Source organism: Dendrobium catenatum, unplaced genomic scaffold, assembly GCF_001605985.2.
Source record: "Dendrobium catenatum unplaced genomic scaffold, ASM160598v2 fragScaff_scaffold_617, whole genome shotgun sequence".
In the NCBI taxonomy this organism is placed as follows: domain Eukaryota; kingdom Viridiplantae; phylum Streptophyta; class Magnoliopsida; order Asparagales; family Orchidaceae; genus Dendrobium; species Dendrobium catenatum.
Window position 1 is genome coordinate 79,599 of NW_021319079.1, and position 11,990 is coordinate 91,588.

Sequence of the window (11,990 nt, forward strand, 5' to 3'; positions counted from 1 at the left end):
CCAAAGAATTTTTTTTTCCGATGCTCTATTTCTATTTGCTAAATTTTAAGGGAGATTTATATCTATACCATAAGATTTTAATATTTTAATATGTTTAACACATAAATTTTAAATTTTATTTATATAATTCCCAAATTTCTTAATCACATTAAAGCACATGCAGAAAAACTTATATTTTTATTTTTAGAAAAAATTGTTGATTATGGTGCATGATTATCTGAATATGATTTTTACATTCAACAGTACATTTGATTAAAAATTTTGTTCTAGAATTAATCAATTTAATTGTGATTTATTTTGACTTGATCTATGTGTGAAAAGTGAAAATATTATATTTAAAGAATTTGTTAAGTTTAATAATTGAATTTTTGAATTTACATACAAACTATAAAATTTTATTATTATAAAAAAATCTATTATTATATATTTGATTGCCTCAATTTTAATCACATTCAATCAAATTAAAATCATTACAAAAAAAAAATAAAACTTGGAATATTTAAATCAAATTTTTTCGCTCTCATATCTAGTTAGATTTGCTTTGAAGATAAGGTGTATAAACTCATAGAAGGTAAATGAAGTCGACAGAATATTTAATCGAGCACGATCTCGTAAAATCTAAGATCGTACAACTAAAATTTTATTATAATGATAAATCTCAAAATCATTGTATTTGTTCTACGATAAATATAATGCGTGAGATTAATCAAATTTTTATAGATCATATCAATGAATGTATTATAATTCCATTTAGATACATAGTCCAATAAACATTATCATTTATGGCAACTAATCTTAAAGCTCTTTGATTTTGTTGTCTGTTAATTAATACGTGTTTATCAGTGCCGTTATAAACCCCTGTATTATTAAAATAAACTACATATCCAATTAATAATTACTATCTCATATTTTAAAACATGGGTCTCCGGACTACCAGTCAATTTGGCTTGAACTTAGTTGTTTGCAGACTCAGTAACCTCTGCTATTATTTTAACAACTATTCTACGTCTCTCTTAAAAAAATTAAACTATATAAATTCAAAAAAAATCTCTTCCAGCTTTGCTGTTGTTGTATTGTCTTGTGCAGCAACTTCATCCCTTAATAGATCACCCGTATGAGCATAATGGCTATCAACAATTGATCCAGAGATCAAAAGTTGCGGATAACAGAGAAAATTAAAAAATAAAACAAAGCAGATTTATATATTATCAATGCCTTTGGGAGCAAATTAAAGAATAAATTATAAAAACTTCTTTTTCATTAAAGTTGTACGTAAACAAAACATAAAAACAACTTTTGCATTAACATAGTTCATCTTTTTTTTCACATCAAATTCAATATATATCAAACAAATTTTGAAAAATTGATACTAAAAAAATCTTAAAGAACTCCAGCATGAACATTACAATGTTCCTTGATAAAAGCCTTCAGTTGCGTAAGCCCAGAAATGCAATCACGAACAGTTTCCTTTTATATTGCAATAGGAAAGAAAAAAAATTTAAGCATAGGAGAGAAACTATACAATCCGTTAACATAGTTCATCTTTTTTTTCACATCAAATTCAATATATATCAAACAAATTTTGAAAAATTGATACTAAAAAAATCTTAAAGAACTCCAGCATGAACATTACAATGTTCCTTGATAAAAGCCTTCAGTTGCGTAAGCCCAGAAATGCAATCACGAACAGTTTCATTTTGTATTGCAATAGGAAAGAAAAAAAAATTTAAGCATAGGAGAGAAACTATACAATCCGTTCAGACATTTTTTGAGCTCTTTAAACTGGCCCAAATCACTATTAGAAATATGCATCACACCACCCAGCTCATTCACCTTATCTATTAGAAGCTTCAACAGTTGAATGTTGGAAAGAGTCCCACAAGACTCAACCATAATCAGCTTCTTCTACACGCATGATAAACATTACAGCAGCATTAGTTCTCGGATTGGCATACTATAAATATATTTTCATTGACTGGCTAATTTGCATTAACGGCACAAAATTCAAATAAGTGATTCAGATATTAGAAATGTTTTTCTTGCACTAGACTATTACCAAATCGGTCTTGGATAGATTAGAAGTAACAGGTTATTTTCCTGGTTCATTTGAAGTGCTTCATGTTGACAAACAATTACTTCCAGAAAGTTCAATATATCAATAAAAATCATATCTTTGCACGGGTGAGACCAACATTGATTCTATGCCAATCTCCAAGTAACGAGGAAGTGCAGGAGAGTGCAGGACTGAATCTGAGACGATAATTGATTACCTTGGATAGAGCGGTTGCCCGCAGAAGTCAGCATTACATCTCAGATTTCTTTGCTTAAAGAACTTCAGCATGAACATTACAATGTTCCTTGATAAAAAGTCACCTCTATAACAATCAAATCATATGAAAACTAGAATGTTCATGCAACAATTAAAAAAAAACTAAGATGATTTCTAATTCATTTCTTCATTAACCAATGTAGATGTGATTTGCTCCCGTAGTTGTATCATTTCCTCAGCACCTTCGCCATCTTGTGCCTCATGATTTGTCTCATCTCCTTCATTATTTAACAATGTTTGACCAATTCGATACTCATACGCTTCTGGAGGTATATATGATTGATCCCTATCACAAACATTGAATTCTGGATCATCACGAGAGGGATGACGTCGTATATAATTATGTAATGCCATGGTAGCCACTACTATTTTCACTTGCTTCTTAAATGGATAAGTAGGCATATCACGCAATATAACCCACTTCTTTTTCCAAACACCAAATGATCTCTCAATCACACCTCGTAGTGAAGAGTGACGCTTGTTAAATGTTTCTTTTCTTCCACGTATAATTTGACTCCCTCTTTGAAAATCAGGAATATGATACTTTGTATCAGAAAATGGCTTCAAAAACCCTCGTTGCATCGGGTACCCAGCATCCACAAGATAATACTTATCTGTTTGTAATTGCACATTATTTAGTTAAAAAATTAGTAAGGTGGTTAATTACAATAGAGAAATACATACTTACTTGGTGGTGGCATAGGAAATTGATGTTGCTGATTGCGTATAGCAAATTTAAAAATACGACTATCATGTGCACTACCCTCCCATCCTGACATTACAAAAGTAAAACACATGTTGAAGTCACAAACTGCCATAACATTTTGCGTCGTTGAACCACATCGTCCTATATAAGCCACCTTTTCAGCAGTTGAAACACGAGCATCCACATGAGTTCCATCGATAGCTCCTATACAATCCTAATTGAGAAAAAAATGATTAGATATTTCATAAATATTTATAAATCATATAAGATTATAAAAATAGCATTTACCTTGAAATATGGCATATATCGATTGTCATACAAAATCTTCCTTGGAATATTTTCAAAACTAGGATCTATAGGCTTGATAATCAAACTTGATAATTTCACTAAAGCTTCCAATCCAATAGAGAAATACCTACTAATCGTCTCGGTAGAGTGTTGAAATCGCTCACATGTCGACCTTATTGATTCATTATGTGATAAAATATATAAGGTTATCGCAAGTACTTCTCTAGTAGTGGTCCTTGATGATCCATGTAGACCATGAACATTTTCCAAGTCATACAAAAGATCTACAAAAATTGTTTGAGACATACGAAACATATTATGAAACCTCGTTTGATGGCCTTGTAGTAGCTCTCCAATCCAACTGTCTCCTCTATACGACGAGGTCATACATGGCGTCTTGTGAATATATGTCTCATAATATTCATTTATAAGACATAAAGCTGCAATTATAACTTTTTTGAGTTTTACAATATCGGGTGACTCACTTGCATTCTCACTACATTCCATTCCTGCATAAATATAACAATATGAATGATCAAGTGTTAATGAAAAAAAATTATCAAGCAGTTTGACAAAAAAACCTCAGATGCAAGCATTGGTGAGAGGGCATTTGGTTAGAAAACAGGCTACTGTAACCATCAGATGCATACAAGCACTGGCTAATGCCTAAGCTCGGGCTCGGGAAAAAAGAATATGGATGATATAACATAAATTCAAACAGTATTTTTTGTTACCATACAGAAACAAAAACATAATCAGAGCATTATGGATATAATCAGAGCATTACAGATATACATCACCTCCGGTTTTTTTTTTACTGTGCAGAAACAAAAACATAATAAAAACTATATAAATTCAAACAGTTTCGGATATATAATCCTCTTCCGGTTCTAATAACCATAATTGCTTTGCTGCAGAACTTCATCCCATAAGACCGAATGAAGGTCCGAAAATCAGAGCAGTTTTATATAATGAAAACCAGAGCACTTTTATATAATTCTTATAATGAAAAACTGATATTAAGAAAATCAAAACCAAAGATAAAAAAATTTAAAGATTTTTTGTTGAAGCATTTGTTGAACTGCAAAAGAAAAACTTAAATAATTGTATTAAATAATATGTTTCCATTGTGTCTTAGTTGAGCTGATAATTGCATTCGTTGAACTGCAAAAGCAATGCCAGAGAACACCTTTCATGAAAACTAACGCTTCATAATTTCACTAAAACTGAATACATTGTAACAAACTGAATGCATTGTTAATTTGAAGACATGGTAACAAACAGGATATATACTTATAATTGTTTGTATAACTAACAATTTCAAAATAGTCCGACTCCCAAATATAAATGCAAAATTGAAGACACTATAAAGGTCTTGACTATCATATGTATTTCTAGATACAAACTTCTAGAAAAGCACTACAAAGGTCTTGACTATAACGATCTATGAAACTATGCTGTTGTTGTATCACGATTTTCGTAGCAGTAACGAAGATATTGAACTCTTCGATCTGGACAAATTGCCATAAAAACTTCTCGTTTAATTGGATCTTCAAGAAGCTTTGTGGAGAACAGATAAAGTGGCAGATCTTCAAATGCTTCTGTTGTTTGTTCTAGAATTTTAATGGCAGCAGAAAGCAATGGTGCCTCAATTATTGACTGTGATGAATTAGTTCCAGAGCTGATGTTTGTGCATGAATTGACAAGCTGGGTAATTTGACTTCGTAGAAAACCAGATCCAAATTTTTTTTTCCTACTACCGGTTGAAGTTGTAGAGGATGGTCGTTTGAACTGGCTGCACTCACTAATACTATCGAAACTTTGTGAAGGATCTTCAAAAGAATCAGTAGTAGTATCAAGTTTTTCAGTATCTCCATGAACATTTTCATGGTCAATCCCTTGGTTTGGAGTCCAAGCATGAACACCAGTTGCAACGACACCCATGAACATCGAATCAAGCTTATGTTCGAGTTCAGGATTAATGCCACAATATCTAAATTTTTTGGCATTTGGCACAACCTACAAAGCAAAATTTATTTAAAAGAATCGAAAATTATAATATAAAATTCAAAAGAGTCAAATATCTAATAATATATACAATCAACATTTACCTCTAGTTTTTCTTTCCACCATTCATCAGGTGCATCAATAGTCTTTCTCCTAGGATCCCAACCCAATCCAGTCGACCCACGCTTCAAATCCTTCCACAATTTCCAATCTTTCTTTAGTTGGTCCCATTTATTTTTTAACTGCACTTTGTCATACTCTCTTCCAGTTTTCTCACTAAAATTCTTCATTAAATTCAACCAACCCTCTTTATTGAAGTGAGTTGTCGGTCGATTTCCAAGTTCAATCTCTTTTATACATAAATCACAAAATATCATCTTCACATCTAGCTCCCATGTTGCAGGAATGGGCTCAAATTTGGAGGGTAGCCTCTAGAGACATGTCTCATCAATATGCAACTGACAAACCCTGAATCAGAGGCCATTTGACAGGGTTTTGAAGTGTTTGAAAATTCAGTGGAAAAGGCTTTTAGGACAAAGCCTTTGGACTTGAAGTTTGAATCTGGATTTTTGAATTTGGGCTGGATTTTGGGTTTGAATGATTGAACTTGAGCTATTTAATTCATTTATGATCATTTGAATGATCATAATTGATTGGATAGGTTTGATGTTAGATCAAAGGTATGATCTAGGCTGAATACTGGATTCTGAACTGGACTGAGGTCTGGATCTTGATTAAGGATTGGATTGAATTGAAATCTGGATTGGATTAGAGTCAGGATTGATTTGAAGTCTAGATTGATATGGGATTTGAATTGATCTTAAGGTCTGGATAGATCTTAGGTCTAGGAAATTCCTAAGGCCTAAGAAGATTACAGGGTCTGGATTTAGAAGAGTCTTAGGGTCTAGAATAGGTCCTAAGATCTGAAGTCTAAAAGGGTCCTAAGATCTAGAATAGATCCTAGGGTCTGGATCTATCTGGAAGAGTCCTAAGATCTAGAATAGATCCTAAGGCCTAGATCTAAAAGAATCCTAGGGATCAGATTGATCATAAGATCTAAGGTCAGGATTAATGTAGGGTCAGGATTGGTCCAGGTGACCTCATACAAAAATGAGGTCAACAAATGTAATTTCTAGCATACATAAAAAAGCTTCTTCAAAACATTTCTGATTTAATTATAAGTTTCTTTTGATGTGAAATATTCATATAACCTTAAAGCTCGATCATACACATAAAAATTAATATAACATGTTTAATGAAGTTCAACAGTAACACAATGAATAATCAACAACTACATGATTTGCTTAAATACAAAATGATTATCAACATAACTTTCACATAACGCTCCAACAAATACAAAAAGAAAGAAACAAATTTAGAGAAAAAAGTATGTAAGCATCTCATTGTTAGGCATGCCTTTTCAAAGGTAGATATGCCTTCAACACATCTTTCGCTCCTATTTGACGTTTAAGCCAAATGTATGTGAAAGGAAGGGGATTTTGATGCTATTTATTATTCCCAAGTTTCAAGAAAGCACTCAAAATTTTCGACACAACTACCCACGTCATTTTTCACATAAAACTTAAAATAATAAAAAAGAAACAAGTCCCGAGACCAAAATCCAAACAAGTTCTTCCACTCCCAACTCAAACACACTTAATTTCTCCACTTTTCTTTTAACCCATATTTAGAACCAAATGTGAATAAGAGAAAGAGGACTACATTAAGATTTATTTCACTTTAAGGAGGCTTAAAGAGCCTTCAGACATCAAACTTTTCAAATGCGAATCCATTCATAAAGTTCTCATTGCCCAAAACAACTTATGGAACCTTCAAGCAAAGCAATACATAAAACCTTTCTCACATGAAATTCACCATAGCTCTTTCCGGTGCAAAATGAATGACAAACTTTGTCAATGTGGGATAAATTCATGAAAATTTTCAACAAGAAAGTTTTGTAAAGCCTTCTGTCATAAAACATTCGTAAATAATATCATAGAACTTCTCAACACAAAACAACTCACAAAGCTTTTCCAATGGATACAACTCACAAAACCCTTTCTAAAAAAAAGCTTTTCATAAAACTTTTCAATGCAAAAAAAGCACTCATATGACCTTTCAACATAAAATGACTTGTAAGACTTCCCATATCGAAGTACTTTCCAACATGAAATCACCCTTGAAACTTTTCCAACCTAAAGCAAATCTACCATGCTATATGCCAACAAATATGTTAAAAAGCTTTTTTCGAACTTAGACTCACAGATTTGCTTTCGTGCCAAAACTATTCTTTAAATGAGGAGTTCATTCCAAGAGAGACCCATCTCAAGGTAAACCAATGCATCTACCAAAAATCCTCCATAAAAGCTCCTCCAACATAAAATCCATATGAAGCAAACCAAAATTATGTATAGGCTCATATTTAAACATGTGAGAATTATCCACCACTTCTCCAAAAAGAATGTATTCCCAAATACATTTTATAAAATAACTATACATGCTTGCCATTAAGATAAAAGACATATAAATGCTCCCAATCATCTCAAACACCCTTCCAAAAGAGATTATGAAACCTTCCAATATAAAGCAATTTCCAACAATGAAAATAATTTTGAAACTTTTCTAACACAAAACATATATTTCCTTTAGAATCATGGACCAACTCTTAAAGCTTGCCAACAAGTTTCAAACCTTTTTATTACATGCCATCGAAAATTTCAAGCAAGGCTTTAACCCAAACTCATGGACTTGCTCACAAGCCAAATATACAACACTTTGCCAACATCACTTTTCATACAAAAATCAATCAAGTAGAGGAGAAACAAGTTCGAAGAATGCATAGAAATATTTTCACCATCCATGAATCTTTATAGCTAAACATGCTTTAAAGTAATGACAATGTAAACCCATCATCTCATTTCAAGTTATTTTCAAGAGTATATGCGAGAAATCCTTCCTCATTATTCAAGGAGTAGAACTGTCATAACCCCATGATCTAACTTGGAAGAATTATTCAGTCCAACCTTTAAATCAATCCACTACTAGAGCTATCCATAGTCATCAATCAGTGATAAACAGTACAACATAATTTATTATTTAAAAACATCAATGTTCACATTTATATTCATTCCCAAAAGTCTTTTACAATACTTAGGATCTACACATAAATCATATCTTTTATCCAATCATGAGTACAAAAGAATAACTATAACAAAAGGAACAAAATCTGAAGAACCCTGATCAACCTCACACTCTTGCTCCCTTGTCCTGAACTAAAATCATTAACCACATATAATGAGTTTAAAAAGTCCAGCAGGTCTCCAAATACCTATAATTGAAATCAAAATACGGTACAGAAGCAATATGCATGTTAATCAGTCAAATCATAGCAATCACTTTCACATGATCATTGAATCGATGCAGAAATAGAAATCAATATAGAAATAGTAATCAATGCATAACCAGTATCAATACAAAAACAGTAAAATCCATAATCGATAGTAGAAGAATCAGTAAATAGTAAACAGTATAAAAGTCCGTAAAGCTCAATGAATCAGTACGTGCGTCAAATCTCTACAATAATCATCGTATCTATAACATCAATCAAATCAATATAGAAATCCTCGGGTCAATAATATCAGTCAGATTAATGAAGAAATCATCGTATCTGTAATATCAGTTAAACCAATAAAGAATCATCGGGTTAATAATGTCAGTCGGTATAAAATCGTATAAAGCATTAAATTAATACATCATTAATGACTATTACAATCAGATCAATGAAATAAAATCATAACATCGTTAGAGACAGTTTGAATCAATCAATGCAGTAGAATCGTATCAAAATGTACACTTACAAATCCAGCTATTCAATATCACGTGCTTAGTGTATCAAATACAATCCAGTAATCTACATCACGTGTTTAGTAAATCACATGTCACTTGCTCGGTATATCACATACATAATATCAGTATAGTGAATCAGTAGTATCAGTGTCTGTATCAGTATCAGTAACAATCCAGTGATATGAATAGTAATGCTATAACCGTGAAATCGTGCAATAACAATAAATCCGTATAATATCAAAAAATCCTTATAGTAGTAATAAATTCATACAGTAATGAGAACAATGATGAAATGCATGCTTTTCAATAATCATTCTCAATAAGTAAAAGCCCTGGCTATTACGGTGTTTTTCAATCTTGTATCAGTATCTTATATCATTATCCGTTGGCTTAGTAAACAGAGTCGCCACTCCTTGCCCGTCGGCACAGTAATCATCTCCTTATAACTCCCAATCAGTAGAGGATAACATCAAACTATATTTAAAGGAAAGCCCGTCGGCTTACCATCCTGTACAGGTCAATAAGTCTCCAACCAACGGTTCAACTAGTCTTTACTTGTCTTTTACACGCATAGTAGTATCACAGTAATATAACAGTAATTTCAATCATATATCCATATCCATATTCATTTACATCTCATCAATGCATTGCATCAAACAGACATAATTTAGCTTAATTTAGAAAACCCTTAAAATATCGTACAATAGACAGAAATCCCTGACATAATCAAAACACATAGTTTAAAAAAATTATCAAATTACCAGAGATGGTGTAAAACAATATTTCAAAGCTTTTATTAAACTGAAGTAATATTTTTCAATATCCAGAAAATTTTCCATTCGATAAAAATACTTCAGAATTCAAAATACCCGATGAAATTTTTCTAGAAAATATTAGTGCTGAATACGGATGGAAGAATCAGCTGATTTTTGTGGGGTGCGTAATAAAATTAAAGTTATTATTCATTGCTATATTTTTATAATCCTGAGAGAAGAAGAAATTGTCTAATTTTTATGAATGTACGCAACAAGAACACAGTAAAAAAACAGTCTTCACCACTCAGCTTTTTAACTTAGCTTATACTGCCCTGCGCTTTAAAGGGCGGAGATTTGACAGAGAAAAGAGATTATTAGGATGTCGATTCTGAACAATTTCCTCTTTCCGCCGCCGCCGTCGATCTTCGTGTCGGCGATGTCGATGATAAGCTTCACGTTGCTCACGATCTCCGGCCTTTCCGAGATCTTTGGGCGGCACCTCCGTTACTCCAAGTTCGGAGACGCCGGTGGTGGCCGCAGCCGCGGCTTTAAGCCTATATCGAGCAAAGCGGGGATGCTTTTCCTCTATTCTCCAGCGATGGCGTACGCTGTTGCCGCACCGTTTGTTTTCGACGGTCTCGTTGATGGTATCAGGGCACGGCTTGTCGCCGCGGCACTCGCCATCCATTTTGCCAAGAGGGTATTTGAGGTGAAAACTCCGTTCGCTTTTATTATCCTCAGTATTTTTTTTTTTGGGCTTTGATATCGATTTCGATCTGCCCTTTTGGGTGAGTGGCTCTTTTAACCGAACGATTATTGCATCGGTTTGGATTTCTCATGGATTTGTCTATGATAGTATTGATTTTTCATTATATAGAACAAAAAGGGAGGAAGGTTGAAGTTTAGTGGTTGCTTTAAGCACAAAGGCTTACAATTATTTGATTATTTCTCATTCTTAATAGACAGGAAGAGAGGTTGAGGACTTGCGGTTGCTTTAGAAATCCACTCGATCAAATTATTCGAGTACTGCATATCTCTACTGAAGTACTAACAGTCCATTACTTGGTCAAAATCTACAGGTCTTATTTATTCACCAGTACAGTGGGCAAATGGGTTTTGATTCTACCATTACAATATCCTTAAGTTATTTTTTTTCGACCCTGACCACCATCTACGCTCAGCACCTCACTCAAAATTTGCCCGAACCAACAATGGATTTGAAAATTGCAGGAGTTCTTCTATTTCTGGTAGGGATTTTTGGGAATTTTCATCACCATTATCTCCTTTCCAAGCTGAGGGTAAAAGGTGAGAAGGTTTATAAGATACCGAAAGGAGGCCTTTTTGAATTGGTGATTTGCCCTCATTATCTCTTTGAGATCATAGGTTTCATTGGAATATGTCTCATATCTCAGACTGTTTATTCCTTTTCTTTCACCTTTGGCACCATTATCTATCTTTTAGGAAGGAGCTATGTGACCAGGCAGTGGTACCTCAGCAAATTTGATGATTTTCCTAGAAATGTCAAGGCCTTAATACCTTATGTTTTCTAATGCGCTGTTCTTGTACCGTAATTCTCTATTGAATGGTTATCTGAGATTTACTTGTAATTGTTATGCTGAATTTCTTTCATGATGAATAAATTTGTAAGATTTAATCAGTTCTGATGGCCTTAGCACTGTTGATTGAATGTTTATTTGAATCATTGTTTGTCTTGTATCCTGAATTGAATAATGATGTTATCTTCAGTTGAAAATATAATATTTGGATGTTTAGTAGGCTGCAATTAACAAATTTGTTTTCCTTTTTTGGACGTTTATTAACATTGAAAAATGGTCCAAACTAAATTGTTGTGCTTTATGGAATCTTTGAATCTATTTTTTGGTGCACGTAGGAACTTGGAGCTATAAGATTAGTTATACTACATTGAACTGGACTTGGTGCTATGTCATATTTATAAATAAAATTATAGTTTTTTGGTAGAGCACATTGATATCTATGAAATGGGTTACATAGCAATATTGATGTCATGATTTGTTTTCCTTTTAAGGAGAAATTATTA

At 32.9% G+C, this 11,990-nt stretch overlaps 2 protein-coding genes across 2 annotated transcripts; one reads left to right on the forward strand and one right to left on the reverse strand.

Annotated features, from left to right (window-relative positions):
• Positions 1-2,705: 2,705 nt before the first annotated feature.
• On the reverse strand, positions 2,706-5,727 carry LOC110115952 (L10-interacting MYB domain-containing protein-like). The gene is made up of 3 exons (XM_020849371.2): positions 5,435-5,727; positions 3,324-5,342; positions 2,706-3,249 (listed from the first exon to the last, which is right to left on the reverse strand). Exons 1-2 carry the CDS (start codon positions 5,705-5,707, stop codon positions 4,776-4,778), a joined length of 840 nt encoding a protein of 279 aa, XP_020705030.1. The 5' UTR covers positions 5,708-5,727; the 3' UTR covers positions 2,706-3,249; positions 3,324-4,775.
• A 4,561-nt stretch (positions 5,728-10,288) lies between these two features.
• Positions 10,289-11,703, forward strand: LOC110115950 (3-oxo-5-alpha-steroid 4-dehydrogenase 1). The gene is made up of 2 exons (XM_020849368.2): positions 10,289-10,640; positions 11,011-11,703. Exons 1-2 carry the CDS (start codon positions 10,311-10,313, stop codon positions 11,479-11,481), a joined length of 801 nt encoding a protein of 266 aa, XP_020705027.1. The 5' UTR covers positions 10,289-10,310; the 3' UTR covers positions 11,482-11,703.
• The last annotated feature ends 287 nt before the right edge of the window (positions 11,704-11,990 follow it).